This window comes from Oncorhynchus keta, unplaced genomic scaffold (genome assembly GCF_023373465.1).
Source record: "Oncorhynchus keta strain PuntledgeMale-10-30-2019 unplaced genomic scaffold, Oket_V2 Un_scaffold_14384_pilon_pilon, whole genome shotgun sequence".
Classification (NCBI taxonomy): Eukaryota; Metazoa; Chordata; class Actinopteri; order Salmoniformes; family Salmonidae; genus Oncorhynchus; species Oncorhynchus keta.
In genome coordinates, this window is record NW_026290787.1 from 75485 (window position 1) to 97634 (window position 22150).

Sequence of the window (22150 nt, forward strand, 5' to 3'; positions counted from 1 at the left end):
AGCTAACGTTTCAGTTCCTTGCTCAGAACATGAGAACATATGAAAGCTGGTGGTTCCTTTTAACAGGAGTCAATATTCCCAAGTAAGACGTTTTAGATTGTAGTTACTATAGGAATTATAGGACTATTTCTCTCTATACCATTTGTATTTCATATACCTTTGACTATTGGATGTTCTTATAGGCACTTTAGTATTGCCAGCCTAATCTCGGGAGTTGATAGGCTTGAAGTCATAAACAGCGCAGTGCTTGAAGCACAGTGAAGACCTGCTGGCAAATGCAGGAAAGTGCTGTTTGAATGAATGCTAACAAACCTGCTGCTGCCTGCCACCGCCCAGTCAGACTGCTCTATCAAATAATAGACTTAATTATAATATAATAAACACACAGGAATACGAGCCTTACGTCATTAATATGGTCAAATCCGTAAACTATCATTTCGAAAACAAAACATATATTTTTTTCAGTGAAATACGGAACTGTTCCGTATTTTATCTAATGGGTGGCATCCCTAAGTCTAAAGATTGCTGTTACATTGCACAACCTTCAATGTTATGTCATAATTATGTACAATTCTGGCAAATTAATTACGGTCTTTGTTAGGAAGAAATGGTCTTCACACAGTTCGCAACGAGCCAGGCGGCCCAAACTGCTGCATATACCCTGACTCTGCTTGCACGGAACGCAAGAGGAGTGACAAAATTACCATAGTTAAAAGAAATTCATGTTAGCAGGCAATATTAACTAAATATTCAGGTTAAAAAAGATATACTTGTGTTTTGATTTTAAGAAAGGCATTGGTGTTTATGGTTAGGTACATTGGTGCAACGACAGTGCTTTTTTTGCGAATGCGCTTGTTAAATCATCACCTGTTTGGTGAAGTAGGCTGTGATTCAATGATGAATTAACAGGCACTGCATTGATTATATGCAACGCAGGACAAGCTAGATAGACTAGTAATATCATTAACCATGTGTAGTTAACTAGTGATTATGTTGATTGATTGTCTTTTATAAGATAAGTTTAATGCTAGCTAGCAACTTACCTTGGCTCCTTGCTGCACTTGCGTAACAGGTAGTCAGCCTGCCACGCAGTCTCCTTGTGGAATGCAATGTAATCGGCCATGATCGGAGTCCAAAAATGCCGGTTACTGATTGTTATGAAAACTTGAAATCGGCCCTAATTAATTGGCCATTACGATTAATTGGTAGACCTCTATTAGGTATAGTAGTGTAGTATTGTGGAGGAGTCTGAATGGTAGATCCAGGGTTAGGTATAGTAGTGTAGTATTGTGGAGGAGTCTGAATGGTAGATCCAGGGTTAGGTATAGTAGTGTAGTATTGTGGAGGAGTCTGAATGGTAGATCCAGGGTTAGGTATAGTAGTGTAGTATTGTGGAGGAGTCTGAATGGTAGACCCAGGGTTAGGTATAGTAGTGTAGTATTGTGGAGGAGTCTGAATGGTAGACCCAGGGTTAGGTATAGTAGTGTAATATTGTGGAGGAGTCTGAATGGTAGATCCAGGGTTAGGTATAGTAGTGTAGTATTGTGGAGGAGTCTGAATGGTAGACCCAGGGTTAGGTATAGTAGTGTAGTATTGTGGAGGAGTCTGAATGGTAGATCCAGGGTTAGGTATAGTAGTGTAGTATTGTGGAGGAGTCTGAATGGTAGACCCAGGGTTAGGTATAGTAGTGTAGTATTGTGGAGGAGTCTGAATGGTAGATCCAGGGTTAGGTATGGTAGTGTAGTATTGTGGAGGAGTCTGAATGGTAGATCCAGGGTTAGGTATAGTAGTGTAGTATTGTGGAGGAGTCTGAATGGTAGATCGAGGGTTAGGTATAGTGTACGTGTGTGGATGTACCCTCTGAACAGGTGTCTCCAGTCCACTCATCAGGACAGATACAGACTCCACTCTGCAGCTCACCACCGTTGATACAGTCCAGAGGGGTTGTGGTGGGAGAGGAGAGACTGATACTGGTAACAGGGATAGAGGTAGGGTAACCAGTAGTTGGAAGACCAGTAGTATTTAGGTAGCCAGTAATTGGAGTGTCAGTAGTTGGAGTGTCAGGGGTTATAGGAGCAGTAGTAGTTGGAGGGTCAGGGGTTATAGGAGCAGTAGTAGTTGAGGTAGTTATGTCAATGGTGGTTAGAATGGCAGATGATGTGGTGAGATTCCCCTGTGGAAAAGAGACTTTAAAAAAGAGAATTAACTCAGTTAACCACATAAACAAGGGAACATAGTGTCAGTTCCTATAATCAGAGCAGATGATTCATGCTGTTCCAGTTTCATTGTGTCTGCATCAGTGTAGAAATGTTTCCTACTGTACTTTATGAGAGAAAGAAGTCATTATCACTGCCAATAAACGGTTGACAGCAAAGGCTACTCTGTTATCAACTGAATCTAAGACCTGCCAGTAGTCGATTTACAGTCAGTGTCTGCATTAAAAAATACATCTGAAACAATTTCTTCATAGACACTAATACATTTGAAGTCGGAAGTTTACATACACTTAGGTTGGAGTCATTAAAAAACTAATTTTTCAACCACTCCACAAATTTCTTGTTAACAAACTATAGATTTGGCAAGTCGGTTAGGACATCTACTTTGTGCAATACACAGGTAATTTTTCCAACAATTATTTACAGGCAGATTATTTCACTGTATCACAATTCCAGTGGGCCGGAAGTTTACATACACTAAGTTGACTGTGCCTTTAAACAGCTTAGAAAATTCCAGAAAATTATGTCATGGCTTCAGAAGCTTCTGATAGGCTAAATCACATAATTTCAGTTAATTTGGAGGTGTTTCTGTGGATGAATTTCAAGGCCTACCTTCAAACGCAGTGCCTCTTTGCTTGACATCATGAGAAAATCAAAAGAAATCAGCCAAGACTGCAGCAAAAAATGGTAGACCACAAGTCTGGTTTATCCTTGGGAGCAATTTCCAAACGCCTGAAGGTACCACGTTCATCTGTACAAACAATAGGACGCAAGTTTAAACACCATGGAAACACGCAGCCGTCTTACCGCTCAGGAAGGAGACGCATTCTGTCTCCTAGAAATGAACATACTTTTTTTGCAAAAAGTACAAATCAATCCCAGAACAACAGCACAGGACCTGAAGATGCTGGAGGAAATGTGTACAAAAGTATCTATATCCACAGTAAAACGAGTCCTATAACGACATAACATGAAAGGCCGCTCAGCAAGGAAAAAGCCACCGCTCCAAAACCGCCATTAAAAAGCCAGACTACGGTTTGCAACTGCACATGGGGGCAAAGATTGTACTTTTTGGAGAAATGTCCTCTGGTCTGATGAAACAAAAATAGAACTGTTTGGCCTTCCTCCCGGGAAGGATTGCCCGTTCCATGATCTCGCCATCACGGTTGACAACTCCATTGTGTCCTCCTCCCAGAGCGCTAAGAACCTTGGCGTGATCCTGGACAACACCCTGTCGTTCTCAACTAACATCAAGGCGGTGTCCCGTTCCTGTAGGTTCATGCTCTACAACATCCGCAGAGTATGACCCTGCCTCACACAGGAAGCGGCGCAGGTCCTAATCCAGGCACTTGTCATCTCCCGTCTTGATTACTGCAACTCGCTGTTGGATGGGCTCCCTGCCTGTGCCATTAAACCCCTACAACTCATCCAGAACGCCGCAGCCCGTCTGGTGTTCAACCTTCCCAAGTTCTCTCACGTCACCCCGCTCCTCCGCTCTCTCCACTGGCTTCCAGTTGAAGCTCGCATCCGCTACAAGACCATGGTGCTTGCCTACGGAGCTGTGAGGGGAACGGCACCTCAGTACCTCCAGGCTCTGATCAGGCCCTACACCCAAACAAGGGCACTGCGTTCATCCACCTCTGGCCTGCTCGCCTCCCTACCACTGAGGAAGTACAGTTCCCGCTCAGCCCAGTCAAAACTGTTCGCTGCTCTGGCCCCCAATGGTGGAACAAACTCCCTCACGACGCCAGGACAGCGGAGTCAATCACCACCTTCCGGAGACACCTGAAACCCCACCTCTTCAAGGAATACCTAGGATAGGGTAAGTAATCCTTCTCACCCCCCTAAAAGATTTAGATGCACTATTGTAAGTGGCTGTTCCACTGGATGTCATAAGGTGTATGCACCAATTTGTAAGTCGCTCTGGATAAGAGCGTCTGCTAAATGACTTAAATGTAAATGTAAATAATGACCATCGTTATGCTAGGAGGAAAAAGGGGGACGCTTGCAAGCCGAAGAACAACATCCCAACTGTGAAGCACGGGAGTAGAAGCATCATGTTGTGGGGGCGCTTTGCTGCAGGAGGGACTGGTGCACTTCACAAAATAGATGGCACCATTAGGAAGGAAAATTATGTGGATATATTGAAGCAACATCTCAAGACATCAATCAGGAAGTTAAAGGTTGGTCGCAAATGGGTCTTCCAATGGACAATGACCCCAAGCATACTTCCAAAGTTGTGGCAAAATGGCTTAAGAACAACAAAGTCAAGGTATTGTAGTGGCCATCACAAAGCCCTGACCTCAATCCCATAGAACATTTGTGGGCAGAACTGAAAAAGCGTGTGCGAGCAAGGAGGCCCACAAACCTGACTCAGTTACACCAGCTCTGTCAGGAGGAATGGGCTAAAATTCACCTAACTTATTGTAGGAAGCTTGTGGAAGGCTACCCGAAACGTTTGACCCAAGTTAAACAATGTAAAGGCAATGCTACCAAATACTAATTGAGTGTATATAAACTTCTAACCCACTGGGAATGTGATGAAAGAAATAAAATAAATAATTATCTCTACTATTATTCTAACATTTCACATTCTTAAAATAAAGTGGTGATACTAACTGACCTAAGACAGGAAATATTTTCTAGGATTAAATGTCAGGAATTGTGAAAAACTGAGTTTAAATGTATTTGGCCAAGGTGTATGTAAACTGCCGACTTCAACTGTATATCCTTCGGTTATAATCAATTGATAAGTTAAATGTATCATACATCTTTGCACATCAGAAGGGAAAGCAACTTTCCAATACAGCTCTGCATCATACAAGAAACTTAACAACATCATCATACACTGAGTATACCAAACATTAGGAACCCCCCCCCCCCACCCCCTCTTAGCCCTCAGAATAGCCTCAGCTCATCAGGGCATGGACAATACAAGGTGTCAAAAGTATTCCACAAGAATGCTGGCCCATGTTGACTCCAATGCTTCCCACAGTTGTGTCAAGTTGGCTGGACGTCCTTTGAGTGGTGGATCATTTCTGATACACACAGAAATAGTTGAGCGTGAAAAACACAGCAGCGTTGCAGTTCTTGACACAAACTGGTGCGCTTGGCACCTACTACCATACCCTGTTCAAAGGCACTTACATCTTTTGTCTTGCCCATTCACCCTCTAAACAGCACACAAACACAACCCATGTCTCAATTGTCTCAAGGCTTAAAAATCCTTCGTTAACCTGTCTCCTCCTCTTCATCTACACTGATTGGAGTGGAGTTAACAAGAGACATCAATAAGGGAAAAAAGAGCAGGTGTTCTTCATGTTTTGTACAGTCAGTGTATGTCTGAACATCTTAAACCACCCTGAATGAATCAAATATATAGCAAGTCTTACCTGTAGCAAAGACAACCATAATCCATAGCTCCTTCATCTCTGCTGTTTCCAGTCATCCAGTGTAAGCAGACTGCACATTATTAGGACGTCTGTTGGTCTTATGCTGCGCTCCACCTATTACAGAGTCTGCATTGACGTACAGGTACCAGTTAATGATTTAGTGTTGAAATTAAGGGAAAAGTACTGTACATTGGCTCCAACACAATCAATGTTGTCAACAGGATCAGTAAAGACAATGACACAAATTCTTTGAAAATAGATCAGACATGACTGGATAAATAAATTAGATACACATGGATGAATACTGTGAGGACCAGTCAACCAATAGCATAACCCTTCTCTATGCAAAACATCCTTAGTGGCAGCTGGGAAGGTACAGCACATGTTTTGGTAAACAGACCTTTTTTGAACTAGAGCATGTCTATAAGAAATGATGAAACTGTCTTGGAGGTCTGGATTAGAATGTCAGGACACTAGAGGGTGTACTTCTCTAGAACAGGGTTTCCCAAACTCGTTCCAGAAGAAAGTAGTGAGTTTCCCAAACTGGGTGGGGGTAGAAAATTCCACTTAAGGCCCCCAAAAGGTTAGGGCTGGCTCTGACTGCATGTGTGTGGGCCACTTCCCTCCTGATTCAGATTTTTTGTTGTGGTCCCCACCCCCATCAAAGTTGTCCATCACTGTTTTAGTGTGAATTTCTACCATATTTATTATTCCAGTCATTTCCTTTCAAATCAGTGAACAAGTGCAAACTTGTGGAGGAAGGACCGGTAATTAGAATGTATGTCTAAGACTGGAGGTACAGTAACTAGCGTACTATCCCTTGCCGGACAGATTATGGCAGCCAGCTCCATAGATCAGGATGAGATATAAGAGGATGGGTTTCTAAAGGCAGCAGGACAGGTCAGCATTAAACCCTGGAGTCTCAGATAGACAACTCAAGTCTTAATCTGTCCACAGGCTCCAGAGCCAGGAGATGAGATAATGGAGGTGAGGGTTTACCAGGTAGATGACAGGACAACCTATTGATCCTAATGGAGGCTCAAAGGCTGAACTCATTGTTTTTTTTGTAAACAACACTTTATTGAACTGTCACTTTGTTCCCTAAAATAGTGGGCAAAATGTATAGCAGTTCTCTAAGAATGTACCCCTAAATGAACCTTATGAAACAAATTAACCTTGAAATTAGACATAAATAAGTGACAGTGAGTATGCTCAAAGTGTTTTCATAAACATCTCTATTTATCTGCAAAATAATGAGAAGACTGGTGAACAGTTTGGATGGAACGTTCCACAGCCATTATAAATCCCCCTTTAGAGGAAGAGTTTGGCGCCGCCACATGGCAGTTGAAGGTAGAAACAGAGGCTGCGTCAAAATCAAATTAAATTGTCCTTTGTCACATTTTTCGTAATCAACAGGTGTGGACTATCAGCAGCAGTGCCTGGGTAAAGCCAAGCCCCCCAACAACAACAAAGCCATATTACAACCTGTGTTGTGATAATTGTGCTATAACCTAATCCATATGCTTTACGACCGTGATATATAGGTCGAAAGGCCGAGACAATAAGAATAAATTCAACCACACCTTTGTTTTATCACAAAACCAGATAGCTCTGTCCAATGAAGTCCACAAAGCATATTGCGTGTACAGTAACAGACAGTTAGTTACATGACCTACAGCGTTGTCAAGTAAGTTAATGTTAAAGTGTTAAGTTAAAGTTCTTTTCGACATTTTATGACCACTAAACGACTATTGAATTAGAACCAGTGTTACCGCAAGTCGCAAAGAAAACAGGAGCTGCTTCCACTAATTCCAGCACCATTTCAACTTCAACATGTGATCATTAAATCACATCTGCTTTGTCTAATACAGTCAAAACAAAAAGATACCAAAAACAATAATGGCTAATCAATGTACGCTAAATATGAGGTGGCTGTCCTGGTTCTGATTTCTGTGTGCAAGTAGAAAAACATGTTGACTCACCCTACTTGTAGAGAAACGCCAATGCCATCCTCCTCTCTTTCATGTTGAGGACACGGTCTTATCACTCTGTCATACAGCAGTCCACGCTTTTTATTTGTTTGTTGTCCTAGGCTACCTGGCTAAATGCTTGTTCGCTACCCTAACTTCAATTCGAGGCAACATTAGCGAGTTAAAACAGTAGCCTTCTACATCTAACGTTACTGTAGCTACATATTGGACTTCCATCCTCAGGCAAGAGGCACAGCAATGTAAGAATTAGTGGTTGGATCAGAATCGCCATTATCATTGGCCATTACGGAGGATAAATAAAATCACAAGTCCAAATCACTATCTCCAAACATGGCTAATTTAGGAAAGGGCATTTGTTTTGTTAGCTAGCCACCGGGGGACAACAACACAACGAGAAGCAACAATTCAAGTTAATCTGTCAATTATGTATGCTCTCAATGAATTTTGAAAGGAGTGACGCCAAAATCCAAGTTTACTTTCCTTGACACTTTTTTTTGTGTGAGCCAGCATGGAGACAGATAGCTGCCAAAAGGTTTAACGTACACATCGTTACGCTTCGAACACACCGACTGTGTCAATGCGTTTCGAAACACCAGAAGTACATTCATTTCCAATGGAACGCTGCATCAAGTTGTATGCGTAGACTTGACAGAAAGTAGCAAAATATGAATGTAGATTTTTTTTTGCACACATATTCAGTAAAAAAAAGTGGGATTACATAATAAAAACAGTTTGACTGGAGAATTTCTTTACATTTGTTTATTAATTAATTTGCCAAGTATATTATTTATTCGATGACATCCACAAATTAATTGTGAGAGCCTATAATATAATTTCCCTCAAATGCAGTTTTGGAAAGAAATGCAATAATAAATAGTCAAGATAGCAGAGTAGGCTCTTTCAACAATGAGACCAACGTTGAGGAAGGTGGTCTTGGTCGCACTGTTGGGCCGGGACCAGCCCACCCGAAAGCGCACGTCTGTGTGGTTCCAGAGATGGTTAAAGTCCCGAAAACAGGCAGGGGAGTTCCACCGTCTAATTCAACAGCTTTGAATGTTTGGAGAGGAATTCCGAAGTTACTTTCGTCTGGACCGAAGCCAGTTCGATCACCTGCTCCAGATGGTTGGAGCCAGGATCACACGGATGTATACCAACTACCTGGAGTCCATCAGCTCAGTTGAACGCCTGGCGATTTGTAGCCGGTAAACTACATTATAGTAAATTTTTAAAGCCTTTGATACCATAATTGATTGATACATTGTTTTTATGTGCAACCTAGCGAGCTAAAGGGCTCTCTGGTTAATAGTCCCTATTTGATATCAGATGTATTTTTACAGAATGTTCATTGGGACTATAACTTTTCCCAAATTTGGTTTATAATCCTTTTTTAATTATGCAATGTTACCAAATGAAAAGAAAGTTGAGGTTGCCTTCTGCCCTGATGAAGGTAGGCTCGTCTTCTCCAGGACCCATTGTTGTTCAAGACAGTTACATTCATTCATTACATTCTTATTGGACTCACATACACTCTTAGAGAAAAAGGTTCCAAAAGTGTCCTGCTTTCCCCATAGGATAACCATTTTTGGTTCCAGGTATAACCCTTTGGGGAAAATGTTATACATGGAACCCAATAGGGTTCTACTTGGAACCAAAAGGGGTACTACCTGGAACCAAAAAGGGATCTCCTATGGGGATAGCCGGAGAACCGTTTTAAGTAGACAGTACTATTCTTTCTAAGAGTACAGTTGGCCTGGCCTACAGTTTATTGATATAGTCATAGACTGAATTGTACTGTTTCAAGGCATTGTTAATGATGGTTGATGAGTATTACAATATAATTAGTAAAGCATAATAAACAGTAATGAGGTAGCTATATTAGTAGATATAATATGTGGGTGGAATTCAAGTTATACACAATATTGATCATTATTTTTAATTATATTTTAGATTCTTGGCGACAGGGGACTCCTACAGGACCATTGGATTTAGCTTCCGAGTTGGACGGTCCATGATAGCAGGCATTGTCCCCTCTGTGGCACAAGCCATTTGGGACTGTGTGGTTGGTGAATACATGCCTGTCCCCAAGGAGGAAGACTGGAGGGCCATCGTTGCCGAGTTCCTGGAGAGGTGGAATTTCCCCAACTGTCTTGGCTCCATTGACGGGAAACATGTAGTAATCTATTCCTGGCTACCGGGAGGCATCTAAAAGATCTCTCTTTACCTATTGACAGAAATGATTTTGCAGAGGGTTACACATTCTATGCGTTCAATTTATCACCGGATGATGACACCTCAGGAAATCTGTCTGTGGTGACCCAAGGTCACCTCAGGCAAGAAATGCATTTCCATACACCTTTAGCTTGTTCAGTAAGTATGATTGTTTATGCATTCTCTGATTCAATCTTGGAAGTGAATGCGCAAAGACAAGTCTTAGTGGATTATTATTAAGATATTAAGGACCGTTGAGCAAAACATGAATTCCCAATAGCTAGAAGGTCAAATGAGCCGCTTGATTGTAAAAAAAAAAGTGGAGTATGGGCTTGTGATAACTACCTATTGAGAAATGGAAGGAGCGACCGGCCATGTTTATTGTCAATACCCATCCTAAACACATGCCGGGTGAACATTGGTTAGCTGTGACATTAGAAGATGAAGGAGGATTTGATTTTTTATTGTAAAATAAACTTTTTTTTTTTGAAAGAAGATGGAGGATGTTTTTTTTTTTTTTACTTTTTTTGATTCCTACGGCTTTACCCCCGGATTTTCATATTTCCCCCCATCTATTAAAACGTTTTGACCAAAAATGGATCAAAGATCTACTACAGCATCAAACAAGTACAAGATAACCTTTCCACTACATGTGGTCAACACTGTGTATTGTACCTATGCCAAAGAGCTCGTGGAGTTTCTTTTGAAGATGTTATTTCTCTTTATAATGATGATTTAAGAAGTAATGATAGAACTGTAGAGTGTTTTGTTAAAAAATATCAAGTGTTCAAGTCTGTGTCCTTTAAGACCCTGTAATCAAGCCGTATGCTCACGTCAAATGTTTAAAGAATGTCACAAATGTTAAATTGTATCATTTTTTCAAATAAAATTGATTTCATTCAAAAGTCAAACCACCTTGAGAGATCAGGATTAGAAAAAGGTGCAGAGGCGTTCAGGGTTGAGGACTGAACCATAAATTAGTTATCATCAGCACGTTCAAAAGGGGGAGGGGTTGCTAGAACATCTTTAGGGGTCCTGTAGCTCTTTGAAGGGTTTTGTTTTAAAGTTTGAATCTGTTGACAAAGCTTATAGTTTGGTAGACCCGAGAGTGGAATGTTGAGGACTGCCAGGGATTTAAGAAACTGACGCCACCCAGGAGTGTAAGGATTTTCCTCGGATCGGACCAAGATGTGGAGTGTTAAGTGTCTATGGTTGTTTATTTAAAAACATTAACTGAACATTCAATGAATACAAAACAATAAACAAAACAATAAACGTGAACAAAACAGTGCCGTGTGGCGAACAGACACGGACACAATCACCCACAAAACAACAGTGAAACCCAGGCTACCTAAGTATGATTCTCAATCAGAGACAACTAACAACACCTGCCTCTGATTGAGAACCATACTAGGCCGAACACAGAAAACCAACCTAGAAACACAAAACATAGAATGCCCACCCAACTCACGTCCTGACCAACTAAAACAAACAAATAACACAAGAACTAGGGTCAGAGTGTGACAAGGAGGTTTTCTGTCATCAGCAATCTTGTGGGCTGCTGTGGTACTTTTAAGCAAGTCCATCACATGAGAACCCTTGACAACATCCCCCTGAAAGATACACTCTCCTTTGTCATTCCAAGTAGCGGCCCCCTTTGAGTCTTTTATCTTGTTCATAATGTATCTAACATTTCCTGTTATGTTCCGGAACATGTGTCAACATGTCATGCATAATATTTTTTTAATCGGGTCAGCGTCAGTGGAATGTGTCCTTAAAGTAGGATTTCCTTCCAGGGTACATCTGCTGAGCTAGTGTTTATTTGTAGTTTGTCTCTGGGGTTTTTGAACAATACTATGTAATTGGCGTTCAAACTAATGGTACGGCTATTTTTACCTTGGTGACACACATTTTGTACCAAGTAAAGCATGAACAGGTTTCGATGATGAGTATATTGTGTAAAAGTTTGTGCAATTTCAGGATGTTCGCTACCGGCAAATAGCATATCGTCCAAAACCAGCAGATTGTTTTAATGAGGTAAAAGTTCATCATCAGACAGGGATGCGGGTATTCCTTCAACTAACCTGATTTTTATTTTCTTCAACTTATACAAAGGTTGATAACATGAATAACACCACACAATGTTGTCAGGTTTCTGAGATAATACATGTTCAGAATTCTCTAAAATACTTTTTACAAAACAAGTTTTACCGCTATTGGATGGGCCTGCGATTAAGGCCGATAATGGTAGTTGCGACCTGGGATCAAAACCTTCTACAGCAGCCATTATATCTTAAGCTTTAAGACACACGGGGCTTGTAACATAAGTCAGTAGCCGAAGGGCAAGGTGGTCCCGGGTAGTCTCTTGTCATAGACTACCCGGAATATTTTAGTAAGTGGGGCATTACGTAGATGGAACCCCTTTTTATCCCTAACAATCTTTTTTTGAGTTAAACATTTCCAATTCACTATTACGGTCGTTTATGAACCCCTCGACCAAGCGTGTGATTGATTCCAAGTTTACACGCAGGGCATTTTCATAGTTTTGAGTCATGCCTTTGGCTTTCAACACCACGTGATTGTCTTTAGTCCTAAAATCATAGCTTTTGGGACCACAGGATGACCACTCTATGATATGGTCACCATCTTCGAGTTCACTCGTTAAACCACCCAGATAGTTGCTAAGAGGGGGATTCCAATCACTTGGTTTGCTTACAGAGTCTGTGTCATGATACATAACTTGCCTCTGCAACTGTTCCATGAGTGTGTACAGTTCAAGTCGACCATAGGCCATGGTAAATGCTGCAAGATTGTTTGTAAACTTGTGTAGTCAAATTAATCTATGATCGTATGCTATCCATTTGTTGTTTGTATGCTGTTGTTTGTATGACATTTTAATATTTGATAATTAACCAATGATATTAGGCCACTCTTGGCCATGATTACAGACACCTATGTTTTGACACTATATAAATAAGTCATCCCTCAGTGTTTGTGATTGTACCCTGATGAACGTTGGTATTACATTTTTGCATCTGAGCTCCTCGAGTGTGCGGCTCTCTTTTATTTTCAAGTTTCTATTCCGCTAGCCAGCACCTCGTCTTAATAGGTGTGAGTTTCTTGTTCTTATAGATCGTTCTGTTACCCAGTAAACATCACCCTACCGACAAAAAACCTCTTAAACGATGCCGAATGATAATTATTTTCCTGACACTGGTCATAGACCCATACAAGATTACTTTGAATATAGCCAAAGGGAGCGTGATAAGATCATTATTTCGGAGTCCCTTTTTGACATACCGGGAGGTAATTCTGACCTCTCGAAATAACTGTTACATTTATCTAAGCGCCAGACGAGAACGCATCTACATATAGTCACTCTTAGTGATTATGTGCGTCAAGGCATTATTCCACGGGGACCATCATTGGGACAGCGCACAGATGATTACTGTGAGCGCTGGTGTGCCATCCTGAATAAATGCTCTATTGATTTAATGACATGAATTGTTGACCAGTTGAAGAAGGATCTTATTGAAATGGATAGCACGGTTAAAGACAAACGCACAGATCTACGAACAGTTGTTAATGATGATGGCATATTCAATGAACTGATGAAAACTAACCAAGCGCTCCAGGACAAGTTGTCTACAGAAATAAAGGAATTTAAAATCAAGAAATTCAACCAAGACACAAAAGACAAGGCTGATGGTAAAGTCTACTTCTGGAGAAACCCTGACAAAAGAGGTCCCGCTCCCCTTCTCCATGACATACGCAGGAGGGATGCCGCGTCTGACCAACGCTCTACAACCAGCGCCTCATCGGCTTCCAGTGGTAGTTTTTTTTATTCAACGAGAGACTGGATGGACGGAAGGGCGGAGGGGGCCGCGGGCACGCGCATCGACGAGATGTCGCACCCGACGGGGTAAGAAGAAACGACTATCAGAGGCAGAGGAGACCGTTCACACGGTACCAGAACCCACGGGACTGAGTGTCTTTAATGTATCAAGCAAGATATTGAGCCCTGCCCATGTCTCTTTGCTTAATAAAGGGTTATCTTTTGTGCCTACAACCCAGTGCAACGATTTTGATGTTAAGGTAGACATGTTTAAGTTTTTTAGAAACATCCGTTTAAGGGAATCATTTATCTCTCCTAATTCTGACACTTCTATTGAACCAGTAGGTTGCTCTCCTGCACATACTCCGACTCCTTTTAAAAGCAAGAGTTATTTTATACCTCCAACCAATCGCAATCACTCTATCGAGACATACTGCAGACTTGTGGGAAATGATGTTGGACTTCTCCTTAAGAATAAACAGTGATCCAAATCTTTCCATAATTTACCCAAGACTGAAAAACAAGCTTTGCTTGATTTACAATCTGATACGTCAGTCCTTATTCGTCCCGCTGATAAGGGTGGGTCGGTTATACTCATGGATAGGACAGCTTATGTACATGAGTGTCATAGCTGCTTGACAACACCTTTTACAAGAAACTCAGAAGTGACCCCACTTCCCAATTTCAGAATATTATCTTGACTGTCCTAGATGGGTATTTAAGTTCTGGTCAGATGTATGTGGATGGGCTATTCAACACCCTAAAATTGACACTTTCTATACTTTGCTGAAATTACACAAGAATGTTACACAGCCTCGAGGGCGCCCTATTGTAGCGGGCATTGATGCAGTAACGGCCCCTCTATCTACTTTTGTTGACTTTTTTATTAGACCACTCACAGAACAGCTCCTTTGTAAAGGACACCAGCAGTATGATCTCTATCATTGAATCTCTTGATCTTTTCCCTGAAAATACCATGTTAGTTACTTTTGATGTTGAGTCATTATACACTAATATTCCACACGAGGGCGGTATTGAAGCTAATGGAACATTTTCTTCTGCAACGTGACCTTAATGAACTACCTTCCAGTGCCTGCATTGTAACATTGGCTGAAATAGTACTCACACATAACTATTTCATGTTTTTGAATGATTTCTTTATTCAGACGAAAGGTACTGCGATGGGATCTCTCATGGCTCCAAACTATGCTAATTTGTATGTGGGTTACATGGAGAAACCGTCTATTTTCAATCCTCTCAAAAATGTTTTCTTGCCTCACATCATTATGTGGAAACGGTATATTGATGATATTTTTGTTCTGTGGAGGGGTGATGAAAAACAGCTCCAGGTGTTCCATGCTTTTCTTAACTCCTGTTCTGAGCATCTGAGATTTACTATGCAATCTGATACACGTCTAATCAGTTTTCTTGATCATCTGATCTTGTGTGAAGATAATGTTCTATACACTCTTCTTCTTTACAGGAAGCCTACTGATCATAACAGTTTGTTGAGGGCTGATAGTTGTCACCCACTTCCCTTGAAAAATAGTTTGCCCTACAGCCAATTCTGTCAATCAAAAGAATTTGCAAAAAACAATCCGATTTCGACAGAAATATGGCTGAGACACTAAGAAAGTTCAAGGAGAGGGGCTACAAGAATGATCAGATTAATATTGCCATTGAGAAAATTCAAAACAAAACGAGACATGACCTTTTTCAATGTCAGTCTTGCAAAAAGATGCATTCTAACTACCCGCTATTCAAAGTGCTCTGAACAAATTATATATATGCCATTTAGCATACGCTTTTATCCAAAGCGACTTACAGTCATGTGTGCATACATTCTACGTACGGGTGGTCCCGGGAATCGAACCCACTACCCTGGCGTTACAAGCGCCATGCTCTACCAACTGAGCTACAGAAGGACCATAAATTAAGGGAATTGTTCACAAACATTGGCACATCCGCAGAAATCTCAGAGACCAATTGGTAAACTCTGATTTACCACCCCAAGATATTCCTGAACAACGTCTATTTGCACCCCTACTGGATGGAAATGACAAATGTAATGGCTGTGCTCAATGCAATGGCACTTAGAAATGTAGATCCTTCAAACACCCACAAACAGGGAAGTCGATCCCAATAAAAGGTGTTATTACATGCTCCACTAAGGCAGTTATTTATCTTATAATTTTTACCACAAGGACAAGTTATGTAGGTAAAACAAAGCGCAAAGTAAAAGTACGTATTGTTAGTGTTTCATACTAGAGAGGGAATGCAGATCAACGACGCTGGACAGAGTGGAATCAGGTGTATCAAAAGGCGGTTTATTGAGTCAAAGATATCTTGTTCTACATCGTGCACGGATCTAGTTCATATAACCCGATAAGGAGTCAGGTGAAAAAGAGAACTTATACAAAGGTTACATTCCTTTTTATACATAGAATAAAGTAGGTAGAGAGAGTCTTGTCGTGACGCCTTCTGAATGGTCCCGTAGGGTTGGAGGCGGACCCGCTCTAGCCAGAGTGGTGCACAGCAGTCTTCTGTTCTGGGCACCCGACCAGTAGAAGGGGCGAAGAGTGTTTATTCTAGGAGATGTTTGTGTCAGGGGTTCGTGAGGTAGAGGGGCAGTTTTTATGGCTGGGTGTATGTGTTCATGCAATGGAATGTCTTTGTTTCCTGGGGTCGGGAGACAACAAAGCTGAGGAGATAGTGTTAGGGGGGTAGTTTTATTGCTGGCTGTGTGAGCTAGTTCCTGTTTTAACAGGGGTACATAAGATGACTTGAGTCAGGCGGATTAGCTTAGCGCTGTATAATATATGAGCTATGTGTATGAATATTTATATAACAGTACCTCAGAGCATCATAGCACCATTAGGTGTAAAAACTTTACTTATCCAGTTGCGGCCCACTTCTTTGAGGCAGGCCACTCGATTTCGTCTCTGCGTTATATTGGCATCGAACATGTCACCCTCCCTAGGAGAGGGGGTGACCTTGATCATTTATTGTTAAAACGAGAGGCTGCCTGGATCTTTAGTTTATAGACCCTTGCGCCCTTCGGTCTAAACGTAGACTTTGATCTTAAGCCATTCTTGTGATTATGGTGACTTTGCCATTGTAGTGTTTTGTAAACTTGTGTAGTCAAATTAATCTATGATCGTATGCTATCCATTTGTTGTTTGTATGCTGTTCTTTGTATGACATTTTCATATTTGATTATTAACCAATGATATTAGGCCACTCTTGGCCATGATTACAGACACCTGTGTCTTTTGACACTATATAAATAAGTCATCACTCAGTGTTCGTGATTGTACCCTGATGAACGTTGGTATTACATTTTTGCATCTGAGCTCCTAGAGTGTGCGGCTCTCTTTTATTTTCAAAATGCTGCAAGAAACACATTTACATTACCCGGGGGTAGAACCCAGTTCTTGTTACGTCTCCATTGCACCAGGGCAATGTCTTGACTCAAGAATGAAAAATGTGAAATTTCGTATTGGTCTAAAAAAACAAATTCCATAAATTCTTCAGGATCTTTAATGATCGATGTTTTTAGCATATTGCTTCTCTGGGATAGTTTACCCCAAAGCGAGTTTAAATACAATTTCAACAGATTACGACAGGTTTTGTTGACCTCTATTCTGTCAGGGTCAAGACCTTGTCTGTCGTGATAGTCCTGTATGTACTTGTCTTTGCTCTCTTGATCTGTGACAGATGCAGGATACCCTAAAGCCATTTGCTTGCATCTCAAGAAGGTCTTGATGTACTCTTTAAAAAGAGTGTCTGATTTCCTGGAAATGTTCCACACTTCAAAGATTTTGGCCACCCCTTCTCTTGAGCCTTCGAGAATTCAATGGTGACCCATATACCTGTCAGGGCTCTTTTTTGATCACAAGGTTTTTCCTGGTTGTTGTTTTCACTGCAGGTGCGAGAAAGGGGAAGGAAAAGTTTTCCTTGAGGTCCCTTGTAAAGCAACACTGGCAGAAACAAACCCCGGGGAGGGTAAACAGTTGCTTTGATCAGACCAAACTAGTTTTGTGGTAAGTCAAAGTTACAGTGAATAATTTCAGGATGACCCATAGGATAACAAGAGGAACTTCATTGCATGAGGATAAAGGGATGTAAAATCTACATATCCAATTGTCTCATCGGGTTGCGCTACATACCGTAATGTCAAAGCATTGGTACAACCTCCATGCTAGGCCTGTCGGGGTTTCAAGGGTTCTGGTATGTCAAAGCATTGGTACAACCTCCATGCTAGGCCTGTCGGGGTTTCAAGGGTTCTGGTATGTCAAAGGTGGAAAGAAGAGCTCGAACATGAGCATCAGACTTTTTGAGTTCAGTCCACTCGTGCTCCCACATCACATTCACTTTCAACCCATAAGTAGCCTGTAAAGATTCCAATTTGTCTTGGAACTCCTGGTACATATTCCCAGAAGTCCTTTGGGTTAAGACACACATGGCCTGGGGCACAAACAAAGATTTACAACCGTGGAAGAAACAACCGTTGTGCTCAAACACTGTCTCAACACCGTCAATCTCTGTGTAGCCATCTCCGTGAAACGGCCCAATAGCCATCTCCCCTCTACTCAAAGCATGTTGAATAAAAATGTTTTTATCCTGGGCCAAGTACTTCAACCATTGAATGGACCCCCTAGAGTATAACGTGAATTGTCAGCGGTAGTTGTCATGCGATGGAATGGCTATAGAGATGGGGGTAAAAAGTGTGTACGATAGGTTTTCATGCATGCTGATGCAATAGTTGTACAACTCCAGGGGTCAATGCCGGCATCTTTGATTACCTCTTCTCTGAATCTGAGGCTTCCGTCACGCAGTATAACCACATCATTGTCACAGTATGACTCCATCTCTTTATAGAAATCCAAGGTAATATGACGTACTGTCTCATACCATGTCATAAATCTCTCTCGCTCTTTGGGAGACATTTTATCACACCTGTACATTTCGGGGCTGGGATAAGATCCAATATAATGTAGATTCACAGAGTTTTCAAAACCAAGGCCTCAGGCATTTGAGCCAATCTCATGGGTAAGAAACTTGAACTGTCAATGTATCTCTGGTTGGAGGCGGGGTCTACAAAACACAACATTTTACTACCTTGCGCTATGACCCTGGGTGCAACGCCTTGTTGTATCAAGGGGTTCAACAGAAGATAGGAATCATAGGCTCTAGAAGTGTGAGCTACAAACGTGAAGTTTCTGTACTGGGGTTTTCTGAAGTGTTTTAGAACGAGTAGTGCACAATTGGTTCCCTCTGCCGACCACTTTTCGACCTTGAAAGTCATGGTAGATACAAAAATAGGCAAATGAACCCCGGATTGCTGATTAGTCTCAAAGTCATAAAACACATATTTCTCTGAATGTTCATCTTCAGCCAAGGGCTGAATATAGCACTCGTGTGGCACTTCTTGAACCACTTCAAGAGGCCCTTTACAGATTGGGCAATGTATGATCGCACACACGTGAGGTTTGGTGTTGACTATTTTAAGGTTGTAATTGCAATGGCATTTAGGATATTTTTTGTTAATGTCACAACTGCTTACAGATTAACATGCCTTGTAGTGCCATGTTTCAATTTTGTGTTTTTCGTAGCAGTGGGCCGAACGACATGTGCATTGACAATCCGCACAGGGTGTTAGGGTTAAGGGTTGTATCGGACATTTTTCATCCTGACATACTGAACAGTTATAAAGACAAGAGTCCCCCCTTTCGGGTGTAGCCTATATGACATGATGGACACACATATGGTGCTCCTAAAAAAGCTCTGATGTTGGTAATAGCATAATAATTGGCATTTTGCACATAAAAGTACAGAATCTGAGGATGAGGTTGTGGGTTGTTCTGGAATTTCAAAAGAGCTGAATTAGCGAATGCACACACACACACAAAACACATACTAACACACCTTTTGAGGTACACAGACAGAGAGAGAGCCTGATATTAAACGTCCTCGAAGGTAAATGAGATGCTCGGGAAAAATGTTTTGTTTTAAGAACCCTATGTGCAAATGACCCCCTAATGTCGAATTGCTTCAAACACAATTGCACACACACACACACACACACACACACACACACACACACACACACACACACACACACACACACACACACACACACACACACACACACACACACACACCTCTTTCCCAGAAGGCTTTCTCTGAGACACACACACACCTCTTTCCCAGAAGGCTTTCTCTGAGGCACACACACATACCTTTTAACACGTACAGACCTTTTAAACATGTTATAATTAGTTAAACAATTTGACTATCCTTTCTTACAGAAAAAGGTGAGGCTCTATGGTCAACCAACACATCAGGGAGGATCAGGGGTTATAGGGTCTGTAGTGGTTGGAGTGTCAGGGGTTATAGGAGCAGTAGTGGTTGGAGTGTCAGGGGTTATAGGGGCAGTAGTGGTTGGAGTGTCAGGGGTTATAGGGGCAGTAGTGGTTGGAGGGTCAGGGGTTATAGGAGCAGTAGTGGTTGGAGTGTCAGGGGTTATAGGGGCAGTAGTGGTTGGAGTGTCAGGGGTTATAGGGGCAGTAGTGGTTGGAGTGTCAGGGGTTATAGGGGCAGTAGTGGTTGGAGGGTCAGGGGTTGGAGGGTCAGGGGTTATAGGGGCAGTAGTGGTTGGAGGGTCAGGGGTTATAGGGGCAGTAGTGGTTGGAGTGTCAGGGGTTATAGGAGCAGTAGTGGTTGGAGTGTCAGGGGTTATAGGGGCAGTAGTGGTTGGAGTGTCAGGGGTTATAGGGGCAGTAGTGGTTGGAGGGTCAGGGGTTATAGGAGCAGTAGTGGTTGGAGTGTCAGGGGTTATAGGGGCAGTAGTGGTTGGAGTGTCAGGGGTTATAGGGGCAGTAGTGGTTGGAGTGTCAGGGGTTATAGGGGCAGTAGTGGTTGGAGGGTCAGGGGTTATAGGAGCAGTAGTAGTTGGAGTGTCAGGGGTTATAGGAGCAGTAGTGGTTGGAGTGTCAGGGGTTATAGGGGCAGTAGTGGTTGGAGTATCAGGGGTTAAAGGGGCAGTAGTAGTTGGAGTGTCAGGGGTTATAGGGGCAGTAGTGGTTGGAGTGTCAGGGGTTATAGGGGCAGTAGTGGTTGGAGTGTCAGGGGTTATAGGGGCAGTAGTGGTTGGAGTGTCAGGGGTTAAAGGGGCAGTAGTAGTTGGAGTGTCAGGGTTAAAGGGGCAGTAGTAGTTGGAGTGTCAGGGGTTAAAGGGGCAGTAGTGGTTGGAGGGTCAGAGGTTATAGGGGCAGTAGTGGTTGGAGGGTCAGGGGTTATAGGGGCAGTAGTGGTTGGAGTGTCAGGGGTTAAAGGGGCAGTAGTAGTTGGAGTGTCAGGGGTTATAGGGGCAGTAGTGGTTGGAGGGTGAGGGGTTATAGGGGCAGTAGTGGTTGGAGGGTGAGGGGTTATAGGGGCAGTAGTGGTTGGAGTGTCAGGGGTTATAGGGGCAGTAGTGGTTGGAGTGTCAGGGGTTATAGGGGCAGTAGTGGTTGGAGGGTCAGAGGTTATAGGGGCAGTAGTGGTTGGAGGGTCAGGGGTTATAGGGGCAGTAGTGGTTGGAGTGTCAGGGGTTATAGGGGCAGTAGTGGTTGGAGTGTCAGGGGTTATAGGGGCAGTAGTGGTTGGAGTGTCAGGGGTTATAGGGGCAGTAGTGGTTGGAGTGTCAGGGGTTATAGGGGCAGTAGTGGTTGGAGTGTCAGGGGTTATAGGGGCAGTAGTGGTTGGAGGGTCAGGGGTTATAGGAGCAGTAGTAGTTGGAGTGTCAGGGGTTATAGGAGCAGTAGTGGTTGGAGTGTCAGGGGTTATAGGGGCAGTAGTGGTTGGAGTATCAGGGGTTAAAGGGGCAGTAGTAGTTGGAGTGTCAGGGGTTATAGGGGCAGTAGTGGTTGGAGTGTCAGGGGTTATAGGGGCAGTAGTGGTTGGAGTGTCAGGGGTTATAGGGGCAGTAGTGGTTGGAGTGTCAGGGGTTAAAGGGGCAGTAGTAGTTGGAGTGTCAGGGGTTAAAGGGGCAGTAGTAGTTGGAGTGTCAGGGGTTAAAGGGGCAGTAGTGGTTGGAGGGTCAGAGGTTATAGGGGCAGTAGTGGTTGGAGGGTCAGGGGTTATAGGGGCAGTAGTGGTTGGAGTGTCAGGGGTTAAAGGGGCAGTAGTAGTTGGAGTGTCAGGGGTTATAGGGGCAGTAGTGGTTGGAGGGTGAGGGGTTATAGGGGCAGTAGTGGTTGGAGGGTGAGGGGTTATAGGGGCAGTAGTGGTTGGAGGGTCAGGGGTTATAGGGGCAGTAGTGGTTGGAGTGTCAGGGGTTATAGGGGCAGTAGTGGTTGGAGGGTCAGAGGTTATAGGGGCAGTAGTGGTTGGAGGGTCAGGGGTTATAGGGGCAGTAGTGGTTGGAGGGTCAGGGGTTATAGGAGCAGTAGTAGTTGGGGTAGTTATGTCAATGGTGGTTGGAATGGCAGAGGATGTGGTGAGATTCCCCTGTGATAAAGAGAC

General features: G+C 42.6%; 1 protein-coding gene and 1 long non-coding RNA gene across 2 annotated transcripts in view; one reads left to right on the top strand and one right to left on the bottom strand.

The window, feature by feature from the left end:
- Positions 1-8150, bottom strand: part of LOC118370302 (adhesion G-protein coupled receptor G7-like) — a 56885-nt gene extending 48735 nt beyond the window's left edge. Inside the window, exons 1-3 of the mRNA XM_052513949.1 lie at positions 7591-8150; positions 5609-5734; positions 1858-1970 (exon numbers count right to left, since the gene is read on the bottom strand). Of these exons, the coding sequence (XP_052369909.1) occupies positions 1858-1970; positions 5609-5664 (169 nt within the window). The 5' untranslated portion in view covers positions 5665-5734; positions 7591-8150. The remainder of the gene's footprint in view (positions 1-1857; positions 1971-5608; positions 5735-7590) is intronic.
- LOC127927484 (uncharacterized) lies at positions 1341-1848 on the top strand. Its single transcript, XR_008127737.1, has 3 exons — positions 1341-1475; positions 1527-1577; positions 1629-1848. It is a non-coding gene; the product is annotated as an uncharacterized LOC127927484 (long non-coding RNA).
- Positions 8151-22150: the final 14000 nt, after the last annotated feature.